General features: G+C 42.6%; 1 protein-coding gene across 1 annotated transcript in view; it reads left to right on the forward strand.

Annotated features, from left to right (window-relative positions):
• TNFAIP6 (TNF alpha induced protein 6) overlaps nt 1–27,154 on the forward strand; it is a 577,009-nt gene that overhangs the window by 488,208 nt on the left and 61,647 nt on the right. Inside the window, exon 4 of the mRNA XM_044074884.1 lies at nt 152–380. Coding sequence (XP_043930819.1) covers nt 152–380 — 229 coding nt within the window. The remainder of the gene's footprint in view (nt 1–151; nt 381–27,154) is intronic.

The raw sequence follows: 27,154 nt of genomic DNA on the forward strand, positions 1-27,154 counted from the left end.
TATTTCTGATATTCTGGGGCTATAATTTTTGCTGGTCATGTCAGGATTTTGGAGAAATCTTGTTTAATAAATGCATTAGATTTTTGTATTTGTGGATTAATATGCTTTAGAAAGTAATAATAAATGACATTCTTTTCCCCCTCTTCTTTAGGGAACCACTGTGGCGGGGTATTAACAAACCAGAATCGCACAATTACATCACCAGACTATCCAAATAACTATGAAGATGACCTAGTGTGTTACTGGCATATCCGATTACAGTATGGCCAGCGCATCCATTTGCAGTTCTTGTATGTTGACATAGAAGACGATTTTGACTGCCTTGCAGATTATTTGGAAGTGTATGATGGTTATGGAGATTTTTACAGTCCAGTAGGCAGGTAAAGATTTCACAGTTACTCTATCTGATATGCATTTTACTTTTACTCTTTACTTTCCTGTTGTTGTTACAGTTAACATTAATTGCTTTAAAAGTAAACTATAGTCACCAGCATAATTATTTAGCTTTGAAAAATAATAATCAGGCAATGCATAACATAAATGCAGTAAATATACCAAATATCATGTTATATGTTTCTGTGTGGAGTTTTCAATTTACTTCAATTAGAGGATTATTAAAGAGTAGCATGTTAGTGAGCTGTATAGACATACACTGACAGTCAACCCAAAATGAAATCCTGAAATGGTAAACAGCTATTTAAATTACATATGGTAGAAAAACAATAATAGTAAACCAGAACGGTTACCTTTTTTCTGGCTTCTAAAAGAATGGGGCATTGCTGTAGATGGTCTGCACCACTATGCTCACACTGCCCCTATCCCTTCTGATGAGCATACATCCAACAAAGTAGGAGGATGATAGGTCAGCCTAGCACTTCACATAATAGAAGTTATGATTGCTGACCTCCTTCCAACATGGCCCATTTATACCAAAGAAGGATAAAGACTAAGGCATTCTGTAACATTCAGAGGTAATGAACTCATTATTTGTTCAAAGTGTGAACTGACTCTAGCTGTAGTTGTCCTAATCTGACATCCAAGTGCCACATGCATATAGGGCACCCTGTCATACTGCAAATGCCAATTGCGTAACTACAAAGGCATAAAGGCTTAGTCAGCATAGAAAATTCTTCACAGAGAAGGGGTTGGAGTTTATAGGCACAGAGTACACAGGATACATAAAATCATCTTTATTGGTAACACATAAAACATCCCTCAGTGTCATTTGTATCCTCTATCCTAAAACCTTCCTTTTTATTACCAACTAGGAAATAGCAAATGTGTGTGGGAACATGTGAGTGATGACCTGTGGAAAAAGGAGAAGGCTGGGGAGATGGTTGGACAATCTGCTATAGTTCAGTTGTAGACCTGTTGATTTTGTAATCATACCAACACTGTATTAAGAGTGACCAAATTTCTGTTAATGGCTGTTGACATGTGGCACATCTGTCGTAACTTAGCAACTATAATGAACAACTGGGATCAACAGAACACTTTATACAAACAGTTATGCTGGGTGGATGGACTGAATGAAAGGCAAGTAACTAAAAAAAAAATGACAAAGCACATCTACCTTTAACCTGATGGGGGTACCAATGTGCAATGGACACTGTACAGTGCAGGACAATGCATTACACAGTGGAGAACCCACCACACAGCTACACAATACAGCATGGCTTTGTAATACAAGTTACTTGGGGCAGGGGCTCTCAGCCATTCCCCCCCCCCCCCAAGTAAAGCTGAGTTGGCAATTTTCACCTCAGACAACAGTTACTCTGTCAATTTATATCTGTCCAGTTTTGGAGCTGAGGATTACATATGTCCTCATCTGAATAGTTCAACCGAGAAGGCATTCAAACCTCAGCTTTTAATTGCCTGGGTTTCCTTCTCAAACTTAAATGACAGTGCTTTGTACTAAGTTTAAATTATTTTTGAATCTGACACATTATATTTACAGAGTAATATATTTTGGGCAAGATCAAAAAAGTTGTTATAAGTGCTTATCCCACCATTATCAAAAAGTAAAACCTCACTGAGTTGGAAGGTGGGAATCAAGGTGGAATTTAATCACCCCTGCGATGTTAGGCTTGAATAAAGGTGAAATGTAATCACCCCTGCTATGTTAGGCTTGCATAAGCTTCTTAAAGGGTGCTGTCAAACTACTGACTAATCAGGAAACTGGAAATCACCACCCTTCAATAAATGGATACCTTAAAAGAGGCTTTGAATGTGTGGTCTATAACCTCCTTATTAAAAATTATATGTATGCAAATTCTTAGATGAAGGCAGCCTACAGTTTTCAAACTAGCTCAGTAGTGGAAACATTACTAATACATCTGGGTCTCTATTGCCTAACACAGATAGCTGCCACAAAGGAGCTACACAAGGCTCTGTCCTGGAATTCATCCTATCTTTTCTTTTTCTAAATGATTATCACTTCATGTTTGTCAGATCTTATCTATTTCTTAAATGATGATTTAGTGCTCTCTAGGTGTAGCAACAGATATTTGCAAACCTTTGGAATTAGCTACAGGAAAACAGGTTTTGCTTGAATACCTAAAATATTACAGTGATGCTGCTTAGAACAACAACAAAAAAATAAGGGCTAAACTACTGCACATTAATGATCATTAAGAATGTGCACTCCTCTTAGTTATTGAACAAAAATATTTGGGTATTGTATTAAGTTCAACCTCTGTCATTCCACACAAACTGAAATCCAAGCTCAAAAAATATTAAAACAACTTAAACATGCCTACAAAATCTCAAATCTTCTCTTCAAGCGAGATAGAAATGCCATAGCCAACCATTTCCTATTACTTACACTCTAACATGCCCTAACCAATATCACTCTACATTCCCTTAAGAGTGCAAAAGTACTACAAAAGGAAGAGAATAAAATATCACTATTTATTTGTTTACTATCAAATTGATGAGGGAAGTTTCAGCGACCACGGGTTGTCGAATGACATTTGTCCAACCCGTGTTGCTGATCCTTTCCTTGTGCGAGTTCTGTATAAGCGAATCCTCAATTCATTCACAAAGATGAGGTCAGTTATTGACCTAGAAATTGTAGTAAAGTGGAGATCAGGAATGTACCCTTTTTCCCACTGTAATACCATCTCAGAGTTGAAATAAATATTTTGCAGGCGGTGTGGGGGGGCACAGCCCCCCACGGGGGGGGGGGGCAGAGGGGCTTTCCCCCTGCAAAATTTTTAAATTACATATGGTGCAGTGTAGGACTGCATGTTAGTGATTTCAAATGAGGTCGAATTTGCATAATGATATGCAGATTTGACCTTTCGAACATCAGTATACTGAGTTTTTGATTTACAAGTCGGTATTAGCGCATTTCAGCCAAATGCATTTCATACTTATGATAGTAAACCCTGTTTATTCATCTGTACTTTTTTGTACTCACATTTCCTTAAGTCTGAATAATAGGAAAGATTCCCTGTTAATGTGTCGATATGTTATTTAATTTGCTAAACTGCTACTGAATATCATTAGTTCCAGATGACTGTTATATGCAAGAAACAGTACTGTACAATTTCAATGTGTTAGCTACTGTAGTGCACCAGCTGCTAAGATTTTCTGTTTATTCAACTCATATAACTGTTATTATCTAATGTTTTTTTTAATATGTTTAAATTTAACTATATTTTGCTGTGCTGACTCTGTTCTAATATCCGGTTTCACCCTAGTGAATTCTGGGTCTTAACCTGCAACTAATCCATCTCCTTCCTGTAGCTCTCAACTTACTATACTGGCTAAGGGGCTCCATTTTCCTTATTCTCTCTCTGTATTAATTATTAACTCTCTAACAATAAGTAATCCTTGGTGGGGTCTCCTTACACTCTTGCAGACTATATACTAGTTTTCCTTTCAGTAACACAAACCACTACTTAAACAATCATTTTCTTAATATACTAATAATTCTTTTTCTCTTCCTGAATAAACTAGTTTTCATTTTTCTCTCTCCCTCTTCCTATATGCTATATGATAATCGCCTGACTGTAAGAGGCTTCTCACACAAGCGGCACTCTCGCGATTCCTTCTAATCTTACAAAAAACAGGCAAACAAAACAAAAAGAAAGTCAGCTAATGTATGTGTACTACTTAAATGGCTTACCATTAGCTTAACTTCCAGAAGCAGCTACAGCACATCACCGTGTAGCATTTTCCCCACTGCTACCCATATGCCTAGAAAGCCTTAACTATCTTGCCCACTACAGCCTATTTGAGTCTTAGTTCTTTTTTCCATTCAACTTTTTACTTCCTTATTTCTGATAAGTAAGTTCTATTCCCCAACAGCCACAACCATGTGTTTTAACTACTTCCCCAACAGCATTATTTTCTTATCTTTATCTAGATTATTTCCCATTCTACATTTTACTGCCTTCCATTATTGTGGTTTGAGTAGCATATTTGCAAAATATAATACTCCACTGTAACACTTAATTATAGTTTTTTATCCAGGATCTCCACCAAACTCAAACTAGGTCTGCCCACTCAGGCTCCCCTACCCTACCATCATTTCCCATCCACCTCCATTAGTCCATAATTTATACTTATAAAAACTCCACCCACAATCCACACTGACCAGTCAAATACCTTCCCACCACATTACCTCCTACAATATCAAATCAACAATACACCAGGGAAATCAGGCCACCCCACTAGAGCATTACACCACCAATCAAGAGACTCTAGAGCATTAGACCACCAACTAAAGTCTTAAGCATACTTCAAACTTATCAGATAATAAATTTACTCTATATAAGTCTATGTTATATAATTTCTCCCAAAATGTTACTCTTTTTGTCTAACCTCGTTACTAATAATCCTTAGCTATACTACAACGCTATCCTATCAAACCGCCACACACCACTATACATCAGTAACTTGCACCACCAACCTAACAAACGAAACTACTTCTCCAACATCTCTCCTCAACTATTTTACTATACCCTCCCTTATATCTCCACCCCAAGAATACCAACCACTATATCCTTCTAGCCCTATTTTATTCCCTTAACTCCTACCCCCAGCACAAAATGCAGCTCATTATATTCATATCTTATCTACATCCTGTTACAGAGTGGAGATGTATACTCAAACCCAGGCCCAACTTCAAATGCTAACAAAAAATTACTCTAAAAACCTAAATATAGTGTTGAACCTGAGAAGCATTTGCAACAAGACAACCTCTCTGCAGGCATAGATAGAAAAAAAACAAGCCTGATATACCAGCCCTACAGGAAACATGGCTATGACCCAACATAAAAGATACAGAAATTGCACCTCTCAACTATGCCATTCATACATTAGACATACCAAAATAAAAAAGGCGGAGGGACAGCCCTTCTATATCCTTCCATTCTCAACATCACACTCTGTTCATACAGTATACCAACCTTCTCCAACACCAAAATATTAATGGAGTTCCTGAACCTCAATAATACAAAGAATTAGTTTCATTGTGATTTATATTCCACCTGGAAGCAATATACTGGTCCTAAAAGACATACTATCTTGGATAACACAAAACATTAAACAAGAAACAGTCATCCAAGGTGACACAAACATTGACTGGCACTATATTTCAAATATAAACCTGTATGGCTTCACTAAACTAATCACTAGCCCAACATGATATAACAAATATTTCACTTGCCATTCTGTCTTGGATTGGATCCTAGTATCTCACCCAAAAAATTTCTCCTCCTCCGGCATACTCTCAGTCTCACTTATTGACCATCTTCCCACATATGCCATTAGAGCCAGTACCCACCATACAAAAACTCACTCAATGAAAACAATTAGAAACAACTAATTTCAGACAACAAACACTCAATAATGTATTCCATAAAATAAACATTATACCCCTAAAACTACTACCACTCAATGATGCTGTTCAATATTTCAATTCTACCTTCCTGAAAATACTTGATACACTAGCCCCTTTACAGACAAAGAGTAAAAAAAAATACAACCCCATGTCTAACCAAAGACTATATTAACCTAATGAAACAAAGAGACCAAGCCTGGAGCATGGAAATATAAGACAGAACAAAACATCTCTCTTTTAAAACACTCCACAATAGTGTAACTAAACTAGTGGAGAAAAGCTAAATAAAAACATACTCATACCTTCAGCTACAATGTAAATGAAAACCCAAAAAATTATGGCACTTAATCTCAACCTTTCTCAACCCAGGTACACACAAAGAGCACTCACATTCACCTGATGTCCCCATCCCTAATAGTAGAAGAATTTAATAAACACATCATAAAATCCATAGCTGACCTACTAACTACTAAAACCAACACAAGACCCCCCCACTTACTCTCTGGTTCAAAAACCAATAACCCCCTCTACATCTAAACCCACGGTGGTGGTGCTGCGGTAGCGCTGTCACCTCATAGTAAGACGCTGTCCGGTTCGATTCTCAGCTAGAGCGTCTTCTGCGTGGCAACATGCATGAATGGGCGTACCATCGTTGAAGGTTGTGCGTCAGGGCTGGTAACTCGGCACGTAAAAATCAACTACCAATCATTAGCGGACCGGAGTTCTGCTGTGGCGACCCCTAACTGGGAAAAAGACACAAACAAACATCTAACTGAGACCACACCAATGTCAAGACATAGAGCCAATGCAAAGTTAACCAGATATCTTTCTCCTTTCAGCCTATATCCACCTCATCAATAAAAAATTACTACTCAAACTAAATCCCTGCTCCAAATCCACAGATATTCTTTACCATAATACCTAACAATTAATTGTTGACTCAGTTGCTTATCCAGTCAGCATTCTCATAAACATATCTCTGTCTGAATCTGCAGTCCCTAACATACGGAAACTGTCACATATAACCCCAATACATAAAGGAGGAAACTCCATCAAAATGTCTAACTATTGCTCCATATCCATACTATCCCCTATATTAAAAATTCTTGAAAGGTGTATCTTTCAACAGTTAATAAAATAACTACTCTAGAACAACTTGCTTACTCAAATGTGGCATGACTTCTGACCTGTACATAATACATCCACAGCTTTATTATCTTTTACAGACACCATAAATAAGGCCAGAGATGAAGGAAACCTTGTATCTACAGTATTCCTGGATCTCTCTAAAGCCTTTGACATGATCTCACACCGATTACTACTAAATACCCTGTCCTAGGTTGCCCCCCACCACAGTACATTGGTTTCAAAGCTACTTACAAGACTGGAAGCAAGCTGTTAAAAGGTTGAATCAAATCTACCCCTTTCTCCTTAACCCTACAGGACTCCCTCAAGGCTCCATCCTTGGTCCCCTACTATTTAATATATTTACAAATAGTTTACATACCTCCTCTTCCCCTGGAATGCTGATTCAATATGCAGCCGATTCCACCATAATCTGTACCTCTTGCACTCATCCAGAACTAATCACTAATACTCCAAAATCCTTCACTACTATTGAAACATGACTCACAGATGCCCAACTTTTTCTGAATCCCAAAAAAAACAAAGTCTTTCACCCCAAAAATACCACCATCAGCTCCAAAAATTTTAACATCCACTCAGCCGACAACTCTATCATTGAAAGAATACAAGAAACAAAATTACTAGTTGTAATTATAGATAAATGTAACTTTGACCTTCATGTCCAGCAAAATATAAAGAAAACTCACAAGAAATTAAGACTTCTCTACAGAAATAAGCAATTCCTTACTACATCTACCAAAATTACCCTGGCAAAAACATTCCTACTCCACACCCTATCTGGTGGCTCCGTCATACTTACGAACCGGCAAATGTCCAAAAAAACAAAAATGGAACAATACTATAATAAAGTTGCAAAGTTCACCACAAACTCAAAATACTCTACACACCACTGTAAACCACCACGTGAACTACATTTGCTTGAGCTCTCCAACCAGCTAACATATACCCATCTAGCAACTATACACAACCTGCCCTGCCCTGGAAAAGCTTACCAAACAATACAAACCAAACAGGTCACTCAGATCAGAAGACAAAAACTTGCTAGAAATCTCCAAACCTTCCAAACGATGAGGGCAGTGTCTGTACTCATACTCTATTTCTAAATTATGGAACTCTCTCCCTTCAACCACCAGATCAGTCCCAAATCTGACACACTTTAAATGCTCCCCAAAAGCACAGCTTAATAAGTCATGGTTCTGCTCATGTTTAACTCCAGGTTAATCCCCCTCTACCTCTGCTCTGTCCACCCTCCCTTCTCTCTCGTACCCCATTTCATATCTATGAAGCCCTTCCAAAAACTCTTCTCCTCTCACACTAATCCTTAGTCTGTACTCATCTTGTTGTCTATCTAACCCCCTCACAAAACTAAACTGCTATTTCTCCCCCTCTCTAAGTAAAGCTGCTCACATGATCTAGAGTAAGACTACTCTCATGTTCGAAGTATTATACATTATTTACTTTCTTCTATAGAAATCCATTATTAAAACCATTTTTTATTGCAAAACTGTAGCAACTGGACATTGTTAATCTTTAATATGTTGTAAATGTAAAATCTTAACTTACTTCATGTTTTAGTAATTGTAATCTATCTGTGTATGGATATAAATGTCTAAATGTGAAGCTTTTCTCCCTGGGCCTCTGCTGAAAACGGGTTCTGTGACCCAGTCGGACTGTCCCAGTTAACAAATGTCAAATAAATAAATTAATTAATAACTGGCTACTGACCGGTGCCAGAACGGGTTCCTATCACGTAGTCAAACTTTTACAAGTTTGAACCTCATATGGTTGAGACTATAAATTCGAATTTGTAAAAGTTTGAGCATTTGAATGGAACTCTCCATAAGTGGAGGTTTCCATTTTGTTCAATGGGGTGCGATCTCAGAGTTGGTATATTTAAGTAGCGGGGGGTGTGGGGGCCACAGCCTCCCATGTGGGGGGTGCAGGGGGGGGCTTGCTCCCCTGCTTAAAGCAGTTTATTTTGTTTTCTGTGGTTTCTTTTTTTTTTTATAGTCAAAGTTTTGTAACTTCGAACATAATGGTTCGAACATTACGTGTTCGAAGTTATAAGACTTCGACTATGTGATATAGACGCAGCCTGAACAACTTCCCTCCAAGACTTTTTAACTTTTAAACTCATTCATGACAGTAATTGCTCTCATAGGTTCACAGGTGTGTACTAGGTTAATGGCCCTGGAGCCTTTACAAGCCTAGCCCATAGAAGTGCCCTGGCATTGTGCCGCCTGACGTTACTTCCCAGTGCCTCTATCAAGTAGAGCCACTGGAGTGATCCCCGAGGTGAACTTTCTATTTCCCATCCACTCATCAAGATTTCTCTTGAAGAGGGCCAGTAAGGTGCTCTGCTTGACATGTATGGGAAGTCTATTCCAGAACATGGGCAGTCTCTGGGTTATGAACCTGTCCCTCCAGCATGTTCTGCTGATTGTGGTAATGAGGTTGAGGTCTCTGGAGCATGTGGTGTGGAGGGATTGGGATTTCTTTAGATGTAGCATTTCTAACAGAGCTGGGTCAGACATGGGTTTGTAAGTCAAACAGAGATCGCCTCTTAGTAGACAATATGAGACAAAGAATAGCTGGAGTTTTTTGACTCTGTTCACGTAGGACATGTGTTTAAGGTCTAAGATCCTCTTCATGAGGTACTTTTGTGGCCTTTCCAGCTGTTGCATGTGTCTAGTGATGTACATGCCAAATGGGGCATTATACTCGATGATTGGCCTAATGAGGGAAGAGTAGAGAGAGATGATGACCTCTTTCTTTCTGGATGCAATGTGGTGGTCAAAGGAGAGGTTGCTGTCAACCTGTGCCCCCAGATCTCTTATAATGCCTTCAGTGTTCAGTGGGCTCCCATCGATGTGGTAATTAGTGGGAACTGAGTTTTTCCCAAAAGGAAAGACGAAGCATTTTTTGGCATTAAGCTCAAGGCCATGGTTTTGACACCAGTCTTTGGTCTCAATGAGGCCTTTCTGTAGGATGTCTACATCACTTGGGGAGTTAATAATGGCTCCCAATTTGCAGTCATCTGCGAACTTGGTCAGCCAGAGTCCCTCCATGTTGGTCTGGACTTCTGAGAAGTAGATGCCAAACAGGAGAGGACCCAGAACAGATCTCTGTGGGACTCCACTTGTGACTGGTCGGCAGTCTGACTTGGAGTCTGCTACTTTCACACTGTGGGTTCTATCTGTGAGCACATTGCAACCCTCCTAGTGATATAGGGGGTGATGCCTAGTTTGGTGAGTTTATCAATAATTCCTGAGTGGAGAATGGTATCACAGGCCTTGACCAGATCGAGGTAGACTGTATGAACTGCCTTGCCCTCATCCACAGCTCTGGTGATTGACTTAAAAAAGTCAACCAGGTTGAGCAGGCATGATCTACCTTTCATAAAACCAAATTGCATGGAATCTAGAGTTTTGAGATTCCCTATATCCTTGTTAATTAGGTCCATGATGATGCACTCCATAGCCTTACATATCAGACTCATCAGGCTAATCGGGCGATAATTCCCAGGGTCTGTAGTCACTCCCCCTTTATGGAGAGGGATGACTGTAGCAGTGCACCATTCGATAGGGACAAAACCTTAGGTAAGGCTTTGATTGAACAGGGCACACAGATGTGGTGCCAGTTCACTTTGTAGTTCATGTAGAACACATCCAGGGATATTGTCGGGTCCCATGGAAGCTGTATTCTTGGCCTTGGACAATGCAGCTTTAACCTGTGCTGCAGTAATACTGAGTGCCTGGCATTCCTCAGGTGTTGTGATTGATCCTTTAGGGGGGGAGAGAGGGGTAAAGTTGGCAATATCTGTTGGCTCAGTATAGCAGGTACCATTGCGCAGTAACTCAGAGCAAACCTGGGTATTGCAGTGCAGATTCTTGCTATAACTATAGAAGGCTTTGTGATTATTTTTAGTGTCTGCCACAATTCTGCCTTCATAGCTGGCTTTAGAGGTTTTGAAGAGGGATCTCAACTTTTTGTCTTGGGACTTCACCTTTTTCTGCAACAGTTTCTTCCTTCTTTTGTAGAGTTTATTAATGGCAGGGGGCCACCAGATTGGATTCCTTTTTTTGGAGGAGAGCGTCTTGGTTCTGTTGGGTATGGCTAGCTCCATGCATTTATGCACATGTTCGTACAGTGCAGTGGTGTATGATTTGGCAGTTGTGCATCTATTTTCCACTGACATGGGTGCCATGAAGTTAGCCACCTCTGTTTTTAGGAGCCCAAGTTTTTCATGGTGGTTACCTTTGTGGGGTGGGGGTGGGGGTGTGGGTGAGATGTGGATTTTCATGGTGATTAGTTTGTGGTCGGATCTAACCAGGGAGGAATTGACTATTGGTGTAGAGCAATGGTTGCCCGTTAGTAATAACCAGGTCAAAGATGTTGCTTTCTCTAGTGGGGGTAAGAATGAGCTGGTCCAGGGCATTGGAGTTGATGAATTCCAGGAAGTGTTTGGCCAGTGTATTGGTGCATCAGTAGTTTTCCCAGTTGATGGAGGGGTAGTTAAAGTCACCTAGTATGAGTGTTGGGTTGGACCTAATAGTTTTCAGGGTGCTTAGGAACTTGGAGTGAGAGATGGGACATGGTTGGGAACCTATAGCAGGCTACGACCTGAATCGCCATCTTACCCAATGTTAGTTGTACCTGAAGTATCTCGGATGCGTTATACTAAGAAGTTATGTACTTACCATAATGTTCCATGTTAGTTGTCTTCTTCTCGCCTTCTTTCTTGCTGGTTGGGTTCGGAGCCGAACCTCGGCTCCGACTCGGCCGAATACTAAAGCTCGAGAGCTATTTTTACCAGCTCGAGGCTATCCTATGTCCCATAATGCTAGGCATAATATACCCAGATCTCGTTTGATAGCTAACACTATGGACAGACATGTCCCACCACAAGAAGGGATAAATCTATGAACTATATAGAATTATAAACCCTACAGCCTGTTTTTCGCCAGGGCTACCAAAGGAGGACAAGAGCTCTAGGTGAAGGGATAATCCTGGTGACAAAGAAAGTCTCACTCAATACTCTAGGTCTTTCCAGGCTACGGGGATGGAGGGTGGGACGCAAGAAAGAAGGTGAGAAGAAGACAACTAACATGGAACGTTATGGTAAGTACATAACTTCTTAATGTTAAGTTGTCAATCTTGCCTTCATTCTTGCTGGATGGGACAGCGTCCCTAGCACCTTAGTCCTGGGTGGCTCAATGGAGCAGACTCTTGAGTACAGTGGAACCAAAATCAGCCCGATTTCTGGAGGCAATATCCAGTTTGTAATGAGAGATGAAGGTATGAAGAGAGGCCCAAGTGGCCGCTGCACAAATAGAATCCATAGGTAATCTCGCTTGAAAGGTAACAGGGGAAGCTAATGCTCTAGTTGAATGAGCTCTAGGCTTGGTAGGGAGCTCCTTATGCCTCAATTGATAGGTTAAAGTGATAAGAGAGGTCAACCATCTGGACAAGGTCACTTTAGAAACTGGAAGGCCCTGCTTCCCTTCAGCGTAAGATAAGAAGAGTTGCTCTGATTTTCTTGTTAGTTTGGTTCTATCCAGATAGAAACTTAGTTGCCTGTGAACATCCAAACAATGTAATCTTCTCTCAGCTCTATCAGTGTAATCTGGAAAGAAAACTGGGAGATCAATGGTCTGATTGAGATTTTTTTCCAAGAGTACCTTAGGTAAAAAGGATGGATTTGTCCTAAGAGCCACTCTATCTTTGTGAAAAACAAGATAAGGGGGGCGCACAGATAGTGCTTGTAGTTCCGAAACCCTTCTCGCTGAGGTAATAGCTACCAAGAAAAGTGTTTTCCACGAGAGCAGTTTTAACGAGCAGGAGGCAGCAGGCTCAAAAGGAGGCAGAATTAATGATGACAGTACCAAATTTAGATCCCACGGTGGAGGAGGGTCTTTGACTGGGGGCCTAAGTAATAGGGTACCCTTCAGAAAAGCTTTGCAGAGCTTGTGGGACATAATACTAGACTCTGACAAGCCAACGTGGAAATTTGCAATAGCCGCCAACTGGACTCTGATAGTGGCTGAAGAAGAGCCTTTCTGAAAGAGTTCCACCAAGAAATCTAGAACTGCTTGGACAGGAGCAGTGAAGGGGTCAACTTGATTTATCCTTGCCCAAATAGAGAAACGTTTCCATTTACTTGTGTACGTTCTTCTGGTGTTAGACTTGTGAGAGGCAAGGATAATCTCACGTACTGACGGAGAAATTAAGGGAAGCCTGGCTAGGGTTGGAAGTGCAGCAACCAAGCTTTGAGGTTGAGAGATGAAAGGGATTGGTGCAGCCTGCCCGATTGATGGGTCAGAAGGTCTGGCACAGGGTCCAGATGCCAAGGCTGCTCCAGTAGATGACGTTGTAGGAACGGAAACCAGACTTGTCGGGGCCAGTAAGGGGCAATGAGGATCATCCTGGATCTCAAGGCAGTTGCTTTCTGGACTAACTGAGTGATTAAGGGAAAAGGGGGGAAAGTATAAAGGAGACCCCTGGGCCAATGGTGGACTAGAGCGTCTCTGGGAGAGAGGCCCGAAAGAGGGTGAAGAAGTCCTGACACTTGCTGTTTTGAGGGGTTGCGGAAAGGTCGCAGCAAGGCTGACCCCACCTTCTGAAGATTTGGTCTACTATGACACTGGACTTCCTGGGAATGTGTTTTGCTACCAGAAACCGCTGAGAAGAGATCGCCCATTGCCAGAGTCTGAGCGCTTCCTGACAAAGAGGGTAGGACCTGGTTCCACCCTGTTCATTGATGTACCATACTACAGACATATTGTCTGTATTGCAATCGTTCTAGTGAGAAGAGAGTTCTGAAGAGCCTGCAACGCCAACACCACTGCTCTCATCTCCAGGACATTGATGTGCAAGTGGCACTCGAAGGGTTGCCATGTGCCCTGGACTGTCCTGCCCTGAAAATGCCCCCCCCCCACCCAATGAGGGAGGCGTCCGTTGTCACGGTGGCAACCGGAGGGGGGAGAAGAAGCACCTGAGGTGAGACCATCCACCAAGATAGGTGTCGTTTGCATAACTGAGTGATTAGAATATCGTGTGACATGGGAAGCTGCTGAAAGGACCATTGGGAAAAAAGCATCCACTGTAGTATCCGCATATGAAAACAAGCTAGGGGAAGCAAGGTGACTGTTGCAGCCATTAGACCAAGCGTTTTCAGTACAAGCCTGGCTTGGACCCTGTCCTCCTGTAGCAAGACTTGAACGTGACTGCGAATGTCTAATACTCTTTGTGTAGGTAGTTTTGCTGACAACTCTACCGTGTTTAACACGGCGCCTATGAAGGTAATATGCTGACAAGGCGACAAGGCAGACTTTTCGAAATTTATAGAGATGCCTAGCGCTTTGCAGGTTTGTACAGCGTAATCCCTGGCTTGAAGTAGCTGGTGCCTGGTGGTGGCAGTAAGGAGCCAGTCATCCAAATATGGAAACACCTGGAATCCTCGACGTCTCAGGTGAGCTGCAACCACTGCCATGCATTTGGTAAACACCCTGGGGGCTGTGGTGAAGCCAAAGGGCAGGGCACTGAATTGGTAGTGACTGGCTCCCAGCCTGAAGCGGAGAAACCTCCTGTAGCGCCTGTTCATTTTGATATGGTAGTACGCATCCTGAAGGTTTATAGAGCACATCCAATTGTCCTGACCCAAAAAGGGAAGAATGGACTGTAGCGTGACCATCCGGAATTTTGTTCTTTGAACCGATTTGTTCAGTCTGCCGAGATCCAAAATAGGCCTCCAGTCCCCTGTCTTTTTTGGTACCAAAAAGAATTTGGAGTAGATTCCGGATCCTTGTTGGTCTGCCGGGACTGGCTGGATGGCTCTTTTTAAAAGCAGCTTTGAAATTTCTAGTGCTGCTTGGTCTCTCAGATAGGGTGGAACATCTGGAAGAGGCCCTTTTGGTTGATGTGGGGTGTGGATAAAGGGGATTTTGTAACCCTTGGATATGATCGACCGTACCCATCTGTCCTGCGTAAGAGAGCGCCAGGCCTCTGGGTACAGCGAAAGTCTTCCCCCAACTGCCTCCGAAGGTGGACAGTCAGGCAGCTCCTCAGGGGTGCTGAAAGGGTTTGTCAGAGAACAATTCTCTGCTACCCTGATTCTGTGGACCCCCCCCCCCTGCCCCTAGGGCGGCATCTGTTGTTTCCTCCTCTGCCTCTGGAGGGAAGCTCACCACATGCATCCGGCAGAACTCCTTGAGGTTTGCGGAACCACATTTTCCTGCCCTTTTGACCCTTAGGATACGGTCTAGAAGGGGCGGAAAAACGGACTCCCATGGCAGAGAGAGTCTTACCTTTTTGTTCGCACCTGGTTAAGGTATCCTTCACTTGAGGCCCAAAAAGAGCAGAACCATCAAAGGGGGTGTTAGTGAAGGACACCTTGAAGGGGTCTGCAAAATTGCAGAGCCGCATCCAGGCATGTCTCCTTAGAGCAACACCCGTACCTGCGGCTCTACTCGCTCCATTGGTTGCATAAGAGATGAGATGCATGGAGGAGTTAACGATAGAGTTCAGGGTCCCCAGCTGGGAGTTGATCTTTTTCTGAGACCTCACAGCTGCTGGGTCCTGCAATGTTTCACCCAGTTCCTTGAGAAGGTCTCTCTGAAGTCGGGTGAAATAGCATAAATAGTTCAGCGACCACATGGCAAAGGTCACTGAAGAAAATATCCGCTTGCCGTACCTATCCATAGTCATAGATTCCTTATTAGGAGGATGGACAGGTACTGAAGGGTCAGCCAACTCCTTCTTAGTGGCTGCCGCCACCACCATGGCATCCACGGGGACACCCTTGGAGAGAAATTGTTTATCTGTCGGAGCAGTAATAAATTTAGTGGGCCTCCGGGGAGTTGGTTCCATAGTATCCGGAGCCGTCCATGCCTTCCGAGCCACCACCTCCATAAGTGGGTCGAAAGGAGAGGACACCCAGGAGGTGGAAGGGCGAGAACCGAACGCATCCAGGTACACCAACTCGTCCTCGGATGGGTTAAGGGCAGACCAGTTCCCCCCTCTGTTTGAGGATCTCTAAGATGTCAGAAAAGGAGACATCCTCAGAGGGGGACCTTGGGGACCCTTCCGAATCATCCAGGTCGGTGTCAGATGTCACTGACTCAGGAGAGTCAACTTGTTTCCTTTTACATGTCCTCTTCCGAGGGGGCTCCCCAGAAGAATCAGAGGAGGCCTTGGAAGAGGAAGAAAGGCCCAATGGGGCAGCCTGGAGTGCTGGTTCTCCTCGCTTGGGGTCGGGAGGGTTGGCAGGGGCCGAAGCAGGCACCGTAGAGGGAGGGGACGAGGAGGCTGACTGTGGTGCCGGTATTGGAGCCAGCACGCACCTCATGACCTCAAAGGTGCCCCTGTCAGGCAGGGAAGAAGGACCCAACTCTAAGGAGATGAGAGCTCTCCCCGGCACCGAGAGGGATGGCTCCGAGGCCGATGTCAGGGCCGAACTCACCTGCGCCGAGGCTCCGAGAGGGAGAGCAGGGTCGGACAAGGGTCCGATGCCACTCGCCCCCTCGGAGCCAACCAGGGAGTCTCGGCACCCAGATCCCTCCAAGGATGGAGCCAAGGACGGGATCGGAGCCAACAAAGGAACTGACAACAGAGGGATCAGTTCCGACACCCCCACAGTACTAACCTCGACGACCTCCAGCTCCAAACTCAGCAGAGTAGTCGGAGGAGGAATTTGAGTGGGTGTAGGGGTAGCCCCTGTCTGTTGAGACGGGCTATGTAGCAACTGGGCCAGTGCCTGTGACTTCAAAAGCCGGCTGACTAACCTCTCGAGGTCATGGTCCGAAAGCCTGGAAGACCTAGAGGAATGAGATCTAAGGCTCCACTCCGACAACAGAGGAGACTTCAGAGCCGATCTAACCGACATGAGAGATGGAGACCTGGAGCGTTTTCTGCTTGGGGACAGCTCCGACACTAAGGTCGGAGCTGACTGAGGTCTAGGTGCCTCGGTTCCGGTCGGAACCGACGAGGCAGCAAGACAACCGCTCGGCGCCGGCTCTGAACATGGAGCCGACGATTTGGCGGGCTTTGGAGGTTTTCCAGTCATGGTCTTAGCCGGAGAACCTTCAGGCTTTAACAATCCTCTAAGAATGAGTTTGTTTCTGTGCTCCTGCAGGACTCTAGGGCTAAAAGCATGGCAGATGGAACAAGAGTCCTGCAGGTGCAGAGGGCCCAAACAATACACACAAGAAGTGTGACCGTCTGTCAGAGACATCTTCTGACAGCACGAGTCACACTTCTTGAAACCCGATACCTTAGTATCCTTAGACATACCAATGTAAAAAAAAATATACACAATACACTAATATATATAACAACAATTACAATAAGCAGAAAAAAGGGAGAACTACCGCTAAACAGAGGGACAGAATTCCACACACACACAGAACAACTAAGGGAAATCTGTACTACTAAGGGGGAGGGTCAGAGGCCCAACCACCTTAAGGGTGGAGAAAAAGGGGGAGTTTAGAAACTAAAAGGGGGGGAAACTAGTCGCTAACTTCACTAACACTAAAAAGATAAAATAGGAAAAAAATCTGACAGATAAACTATCTCTAAAGCTATTAATAATAATATACGACCTGGAGCAGGTGAAAACGCAACCTCGTAGCTGAAGCGGCAAACGAGATCTGGGTATATTACGCCTAGCATTATGGGACATAGGATAGCCTCGAGCCGGTAAAGATAGCTCTCGAGCTTTAGTATTCGGCTGAGTCAGAGCCGAGGTTCAGCTCCGAACCCATCCAGCAAGAATGAAGGCGAGATTGACAACTTAACATTGGGCTACTAGTCTGGAGGTGTGTATATCCTTTATGAATATGAAGACACCACCACCTTTGGAGCTTCAGTCCATGTTCTGGGGCCGAAAGGTGTGGAATGAGTTATAGCCTGGTAGCGCAGGGGTGCTTTCTGCTGCTTTAAACCAGGTCTCTGTTACAAATGTCGATGTTCTCCATTTTTAGGAGTGCTTCGAGCAAGTGCATCTTGACATTTAGACTTCTAGCGTTGAGAAGCGTGACCCTCAGATTGCATTTATTTATAGCTGTTATGGTGGTAATTTGGTCTTTGGAACATCTCCTAAAAAAGGCACGATGGGGGTGGCAAGGGCCTTAGCCGGTATCCAGAAACCCAGGGGTGACAGATGCAGGCCATCTCTGGCAAAGCATCAAGGTCTGTCAATCATGTCATCCCAAGCAGACAGATACTGGATCCCCTTAGAATGACATCAGAAACTTAGCCAATTGTTGAAGTCAATCATTTTCTGCTTGTCCTGCAGTATCATTCTGGGTGATGGTAGGATGCTGCTCAGGGCTAGGGTCATACCTACCTGGGCCGCATAATCCAAGAGCTCCTCCATGTCTCTTTTCATGTAGTCCAGGGAGTGCATCTCAGGTCATTCTCACACCACATGGACAGTGACAGAGTCATACTTGTACTTGTTGTGGAGTGACCCGAGTGCTTGTGTTATGTGTCGGATTCTGGCACCTGATAGACAGCTGACTGTTACCTTCTCCTTAGTCAGCCTAGTGAGTGGGACATCAGTGTGCCTCACTATCGAGTCACCTATGATTAGTGTACTGGGCAAGCTGTTATGCCTTAGGGGCTTAGGTTGAGGGACACACTGTGTGAGTTATGTGAGCTATGTGTCTTGTGGTTTGTGCTGTGTGGTGGTGCTCGAGTGCATTTCTGTCTTGGAGGTCTCTGCTGTTGGGGTAGATTTCTATTGAGAGCCTCTGTGAAGGTGGGTGTGGTTTGTGTTTTTATGTGAGAGCTGTGATGGTGGGTGTTCAGGAGGGCCATGTGTTGCATGCGGTGTGGTGCAGATGTTGATCTTCTCCTCTTGACCAGCTATTCCGGTCTTTGCTTGAGAGTGCATGGCTTCCAATTTGGATAAATAAGTGCACCTCTCACAAGTCTGAGTGTTGGGAGGTAGGAGGAGAGGGCTGTCTGTGTACATCAGGCAATTGCTACACTGCCTCAGAATGCCCAAATTCATCAGGTTAATAGGAGAAAGCTCAGAGAACTGACCTTTAGACATGCCAGGTGGGCTGGTCATTATTACTAAGTACTGGAGATGTTTCCTTATATATTCCTTTTATGTGTCTGAGTCTGTACAGAGCACTGCCAAACACTTGAGGGGAAACTAATACGTATACCCTGAAAATTTTAGGATGAAGTATTTAGGCAGATATTCTGAAGTTAGAAAGAAATCAAGCAGTACTTACTGAAAAATAAAGAATTAGCTTGTCAAGAATGATGAAAAGAGGGGAGTAGCATGAATGGCTACTGCCTGGCTACTACTAATGCTGGTGTCAGCACAGCTTCACTCTCTTGGGATACAATCCTCATTTGCTTCTTCTCTCACCAGAAGCAAAATGTTAGCACCAATCCCAAGAAGAGAAGCAGGCCACGTCCTGTTTGGTGATCCACAGTCTTGTCCCAGATGATGCAAGGGTCTGCAGGTTTCTAGCCTTTTTCTGGTAGATGCCTTGAATAGCAACCAGACCAATCAGATACGTTAAGCACAAACACTCACTTTCCAAACAGAAAGAGTCAGGAATCAATGCCCTCTGCTCCTACTCTCACCAGGATCAGAATATACGCACAGATTTCTAGCTGTCACCTATAAAGCAGTTATTAAGCTTTCTGGTGATCAGCAGTCTCCAGGAAATAATGTAACTTCACTTCTTCTCTCACCAGGAGAAAACAGAAGCACTAATTCCAAGATGACTACTGAGAGGCAGAATGTAGGTTCTCAAATAATTGGTGGTCTTGAAATAGATGCTTAAAGGTAAGATGAAAAAAATGGTTTATCCTAAACACTGCAGTGTGCACTAGAGGAGTTAGATGTGAAAGTAGGTAACTTAAGTTTTACCTGTCTAAAAAGTTAAGTTTTAGTGGAGAGTCACTATTTTTTTTAAAACAGCAAGATAGATTGAAAGGGGGTGGTCACTTCTGTATTCTGGTACTATAGAATACAGTAGGATGGCCAATAAATTTAAATAGTTGAAGGGGACTGATTTCACAAAATGATAATCGTGTGCTTACTCATACCAGCCAGTAAAAGCAGAGAGGAAATGAGATATATGGTCAAATTAACATAAGGGGCAGGCAACTAGAAAGACAGTGGTGTTTAAGAACACAACAGTAACCAGGTGGAGGGGTGCGAAAAAATTCTGTCTGACTCACAAGAGGCAGAGCTGTGGTCGCTTTTCAAGTTTTAATATGTGGTTAAAAGCAGAATACAGGTAAAATTCAGTGTAAAGAAAAATCACGGTATACAAAACAGAAAAAGGCAATAAGTAATACAAAATACAACAAATAAAATGCTAACCTTTCCCTCACAGCAAACCGTAGCAGAGTCTAGGTGAGCCTTTCCAGTAAAGCTCTGAAATGTTTTGTTACCCCTTAAATAGAATGTTAGTTCCTACCTCCACCCCCTCAGTTCACAGATGATTAACCTTAACTGACCTGGTCTAACTTATGTGTGACTCCCTTAATTGACCTGTTCTAATTTCTGCCTGACTCACAAGACACAGAGCTGTGGTCTCTTTTCAAGTTTTAATATGCAGTTAAAATCAGAATACAAGTAAAACAGTGAAAAGAAAACAAATCAGTTAAAAAAAATAAATCACACTTTAGGAGTAGCACACATCACCTAAAGATCAAGGTGAGAAAACCTTCTTTGCTGGCCTCCCTTACAAATGTGCTATAGCAGAAAAAGCATTTTTGCAATAATCCCTTCTATCTGAAAGGATATTCCACAAAATGCATAGAATGCTACATACTTATTCAAATTCAGAATTCTCATTAAAAGTTCCTCTAAGATAACAGTAACAATACCTACTTTAATTCAGTTAATTAACTTCCTTAATACTGTGGCCCTTTTTTACACTGCAAAACAATTAAAATCCACATTTGACCCAGTTTCGATTAATAGCTGAAGTGACTGACAGAGAGGGAGGGAAGGGATAGGTGTGCCCATCCAAGGTGGGAGGGTATTTACTGATATGCTCCCTGGAGGAGTTGCCCTCGGACACAATTAATAAGTGTGGGGGGAGGCGGGGAAAGGGAGTAGGTAGATTACTAAAAAAAAAAAAAAAAAAACATTCCCTAGAGAGAAACACAGATAAGCCCCCATGACCAGCCTCAGCTTGTAGTCAGATGAATTCAGTCTGCAAGTAAAAGCAATGGTGTGAAAATCTTAATTGACCGGAGTGCTGTTAGCTCAAAGTAGCTGCTCCCAATACTCAGTAGCTGCAACTAAAGCTAAAAACTTTGCAAGTGCACATCCCAATCGACTGCACATCCCTCAAGTGTCCAAAATACGTTAAAATAACAGCAAAGTAGCAGCAAAATGTGGTGATCAAATCATACCAAGGAAATAGTTCCAAATAACTGCCAAGAATAGCATCAATAAACAACTCCAAGGAATCAGTTCTCAGTGGTAGAAAAAGCAGCTGAATATAAGAAGTCAAACAATTCCAAGGAACAGTTCCCACTAATCACAGCTGAACCCATGGGTATAATAACACAAATAGCAGCACCAAAAAAATCCAAGGAACTAATTCCCAATGGTAAGCGCTTTCACCCACTTAAATGTGCATTTCTCCCCGGGCCTCCGCTGAAAACAGGCTCTGTGGAACCTAGTCGGACATTCCCGGTCAACAAATGTTAAAATAAATAAAAAATAAAAAAAATGTGGACTTTCTCAAACCCTAACAGCACTCTGGTCAATTAAGACTTTCACACCATTGCTTTTACTTGCAGACTGAATTCATCTGACTACAAGGTTTTACATAATTGGAACTGTTACGTGTCATAGGCTGTGTTCAGCCGTTTATTATCCTGTTTTTTATTTTTAAATAAAATCATTTGATTTACAACTAATGGAACATTTATTCAGGCATACAGAGGTTACAAAGGTTGATTTTTGTATTTAAAATAAATAAATATAACCAATATGACCATTTGAACAAGAGATCCTCATGCATTGTGTACATACATTAATATTTACCTTAATAGTAATAGTAATGCTCTGGGAAGCCTAATATTATATACTGGTTTAAGAATTATACATATAAATATTCAGCTGTGTCATCACTAATGTTTAAAATTCAGATTCGTAGATAAAAATAATTTTCTTCCTTGCAGGTATAAACTAATAGTCCAAAGTCCTTGGCAGTCTTCCACAAAAGAAAACAATAAAAGAAAAAAGAAAAGAAGAATATCTTTAAGCTGAAATGCAGCTAAATGTGACAAACTGTATACAATGAAAACAGAATCTTTTGAGCTCATCATTTTTATTTTTGATATTCTGCGTCGACTCCTATTTGCTCAATTTATTCCATACTAGTTTTCTAGGTTTCTCGAATTCTGAGTAATCTTCATTGTCCTAATACATTTCATTTCCCTTTTAACTTCCTCTGTAGTTGAGATTCTGACTTTCTTCATTTCCTGGCCCAGAAATTGTAGTTATTGGCTGTTTGGGCAGTTTTTCCATCTCTCTCAACATTCTGATTTAAAAGCCTGCATTTGCACTTGTTCCCCCCCCCCTTTCCTGTAACTAGTCTGGTCCAGATACAGATTTGCTGTATCTAGGACTGTTTGTAAGCTCCTGAGACCCCCAAGCCTTTCTGTGTTGGAGGGAAGCCTGCTAGCTTATCAGTGGGAGTGGTAAACACTAGGTAACCTATCTACCACGTGAGGAGTGGTTTCTGGCCCAGAAACTGTAGTTATTGGCCGTTTGGGGAATTTTTCCATGTCTTTCAACTTTCTGATTTAAAAGCCCGCATTTGCACTTGTTTCTTTCCTGTAACTAGTCTAGTTCAGATACAGATTCTTAGTTTTAACACTTGAATTTGCTTATTCGTGCTCAGCACTCGTTCAGAACTTGTTGTAAGCACTAAATAAGCTACAAATTACTACAGCACTCAACCTTCCTCATTACCTAGAGGAAAACAGTTTTTGTACTTACGTTCCTCACTTGCTTAGAGAAAAACAGCTCTTGTACTCACTTTCCTCACTTGTCTAGAGGAAAATAGTTTTTTTATTCAGGCATGTCCAAGAGTCAGCTCCCAGTGTTCTCTCCTGCCCATCTGATGAATCTGGGCATCTTTGGGCAATGTAGCAATTGCCTCATTTAAACAGACAACCCTCTCCTCCTACCACCCAACATTACAACCTGTGAGAGATGCACTTATCTAGCCAAACTGGAGGTAAAGCTCTGTCCAACCAAGACTGAACTTGACAGTCAAGAGGAGAAGGTGAACACTTGCACCACACCACACTCATCACATAGTCCCACTAAACCTACACCACCAAAATCCACACATAGAAACACAAAAACATTCACGGAGGTTCTCATTAATAATCTGCTCAAGCAACATAGACCTCCAAAGCAGAAACGCAAGCAACCTCCATCCCCCAACACAACCCAAATGACACATAGCCCACAGACTCAGTGTGCCACTCAACCACAGCCCATAAGGCAAAACAACGTACCCAACACACTAGTCATAGGTGACTCTATAGTCAGGCACACTGATGTCCCAGTCACCAGGCTAAACAAGGAGAAGGTTGCTGTCAGCTGCCTGTCGGATGCCAGGATCCACCACATAAGCCACGCACTCAGGTCACTCCACAACAAGTACAAATATGACTCTGTCATTGTCCATGCTGGTGTGACTGACCTGAGATGCAACTCCCTGGACTACATGAAAAGAGACATGGAAGAGCTCTCCGGTCTTGTAGCCCAGGCAGGTATGTCCTAGCGCTAAGTAGCATCCTGCCATAGCCCAGAATTATACCGCATTACAAGGACAAAATGATTGACTTCAACAATTGGCTAAGCTTCTGGTGTCATTCTAAGGGGATCCAGTATCTGTCTGCCTGGGACGACATGGTCGACAGCCCATGATGCTTTGCCAGAGATAGCCTGCACCTGTCACCCCTGGGATTCCGGATACTGGCTGAGGCTCTTGCTGCCCTATAGTGCCTTTTTTAGGCAAGGTTCAAATGACAAATTCACCACCATAACAGGAACAGGCAAGCAAAAACTGAGGGTAATGCTACTCAATGCTAGAAGTCTAAATCTCAAGCCTTAAAATGGAGTACATCAATATCTGTGCAGTGACTGAGACCTGGGTTCACGGCTCCAGAGAGCACCCCTGCATTACTAGACTATAACTCATACCACACTTTTCGGCCACCTAACCTGGACCGGAATACCAAAGGCGGAAATGTGTCCATATTCATTAAGGATATCCACACCTCCAGGCTAGTTGCTCAGTATAATGCAGCCGAGGTTATCCAAGTGCAACTAACTCTGGGCAAAACTGCAATCCAAATTGTAGCTTGCTACAGATCCCTCACCATGACCCAGGATTCCCACTTCTCTTTTCTTGATATACTGGAAAATATTAGGGTTCAACCAATCACCCTAATAATGGGCAATTTCAACTACCCCACCATTAACTGGGAAAACTACTCATGTACCAACTTCTTCGCTCAATGCTTTCTGGAATTCATAAATTCCAATGCCCTGGATCAACTTATCCACACCCCCACCTGAGGCAACAATATCCTAGACCTAGTCATTACCAACATGAGTGACCAATGTTCCACACCCAAAGTCAATTCCTCGTTGGTCATATCCGACCATAAGCTAATCACCCTAGATATTGATATCCTGCCCCCAGCCCCTTTAAGGAAACCATGGTAAAAAATTTCTCCAAAGCCAACTTCATACTTCTTAAGATAGAAGTGGTGAACTTCATGACACCCATGCAGATGGGCAATATAGTTACGACTGCTGAATCCTACACAAATGCACTCTATAAGCACTTGCACGAGTGCATGGATCATGCTATCGCAAACAGAACCAAGACACTATCCTCCAAAAAAAGGAAGCCAATCTGGTGGTCCCTGCCATAAACAAACTCTACAACAGAAGGAAGAAACTGTTACAAAAGAGAGTAAAATCCCATGAGTGGAGGAACTCCCTGGTCAGCCTCAGTAAGAAGCTGAGATCCCTTATAAGATCCTCCAAAGCTAGCTACGAAAACAAAATTGCCACTGATTCTAGGGACAACCACAAAGCATTCTATAGCTATGTCAAGAATCTCAATGCCAACACCCAGATCTGCTCTGAGTTACAGCACAATGGCACGAAAATTACAGAACCAACTGATATTGCCAACATTCTGGCAGATAGGTTCAGTGCTAATGTTACCCCCCTCTCACCTCCTAAAGGGCCCATATCTATACAGGAAGAATGCAGAGTCCCTGTAATCACAACTACGCAGTTAAAAGCTGCACTCTCTAAAGCCAAGAACACAGCATCCATGGGACTGGACAACATCCCAGGCTGCATTTTACACGAACTTCAGAATGACCTGGCTCCCCACCTAAGCACCATGTTCAATCATAGCCTCACGTCAGGCTTTGTGCCCACTGAATGGCGCACAGCAACAGTTATCCCACTCCACAAAGGGGGAGCCACCACTGATCCCGGGAACTTCCGGCTTATTAGCCTGACGAGCCTGGTCTGTAAGACCATGGAATGTATCATCATGGAACTCATAAACAAAGACATTGGTAACCTCCAAACTCTGGACCCCACCCAGTTCGGGTTTTTGAAAAGCAGATCATGCCTCCTGAACCTGAGCACCTTCTTTGAGGCAGTCACCAAAGCCCTAGACAAGGGTAAGGTGGTTCACACAGCCTAACTTGACCTCGCCAAGGCTTTCAACACCATCCCCCATTCTGGAATTATAGCTAAATCATGGTCGGCATGACCATGATTGAACATGTATAAAGTCTAATTCCCAATAACATACTTCAAGTTGAGAATATACATTGGGTAATCAAAAGTCTGACCTATTGATACCTAGTGGCAAACATCATCGGGACAACCTCCTATATTACAGAAACAGATTACATGCCATGCAAACTTCACAGATCTGTTCCCATGCTGAGGTAAATTATGAGGTATTTCACACTACAGGGCAACAGAGAGTTTTCTTGGCAGTCAATTTTCTCCTTCTAAATCTCACTATATTATGCCCCCTGCGGGGTCCTGCTTACCTGTACAGCAAGCAGTAGGTAGGATGCAATTAAATATCACATTTACATGAACAGCTTTAATGTCTACTAGTGTCTTTATTGCAGCAGAACCTCAAGGTCTACATGTATTTTTATCTGAAGACATACACTTTCTGTTTCTAAGTTGGAAAAATAAACTTTACATTAGTATGCATGGAACCATTAGTCACACTCATCATCCTGCTCTTCTGGTTATGCTAGGTCTTCCATGTTTTCTTGGGGTGTGGATTACACTGCTTCTGCAACCATTTTGGTAAACCCCCTTATTTCCCAGTTATTGTCTTGCATTCTCTTTTATTTAGGTCATCCAGCAGTAGGCGTGGCTCTAAATATGTTTTAGTGGCGGTTGGGTAGAGCACTTTCAGGATGAGTAATCATTGTCCATATACACTCTTGATTGTCCTATTTTCAAGATAATACCATTCTTCCAGAGATTAATCGAAACTCTCTCTTTTAATAAATATGATAATAGCATAATAAGTATGGGCCTCTGCTTCCGAGATATGCAGGAGCTCAGAACATTTATTCGATGGGCATGCTCAGTTGTGAGCTCACACTGAGGTATAGCTGTTCTTTGGTGGATACAATCAACCATGAGTGTTTTACAGTTATTTCCCTCATCTCTTAACCTCTTAGAGCAAGAAATCTGGACAAAAAGCCATAAATAATTGGGGGACAAAGGCCTCAAAATAGGGACAATTTTTAAATATTGCTCTTGCAAACTTAGAAAGTTGATAGAATAACATGTTTTGCATTAGCCTGAATTTTCTAAAGGGTGTGAAGTTTGAAAATCAAATGCCTATCATTATTTTCTGATTTCAGCCCTCAATGGTTTGCCAATGATTTCACAGAAAACTGAAATTTTATGAGAACAGCCCAAAATATGAGACAAAATCTGAATATTCTACAAAAATCTGGATAGTTGTGAAATATACCTGTATATCGAAGATTGTTCCTTCAGAGCCTCTCCCCTAGTCAATTTCATTTCTGCTGCAGTTCTTCTTGTGTAACCCCATGTTCTGTCAAATTTGTCTC

Source organism: Protopterus annectens, chromosome 6.part0 (assembly GCF_019279795.1).
Source record: "Protopterus annectens isolate FY-2018-M chromosome 6.part0, PAN1.0, whole genome shotgun sequence".
Taxonomy (NCBI): domain Eukaryota; kingdom Metazoa; phylum Chordata; order Ceratodontiformes; family Protopteridae; genus Protopterus; species Protopterus annectens.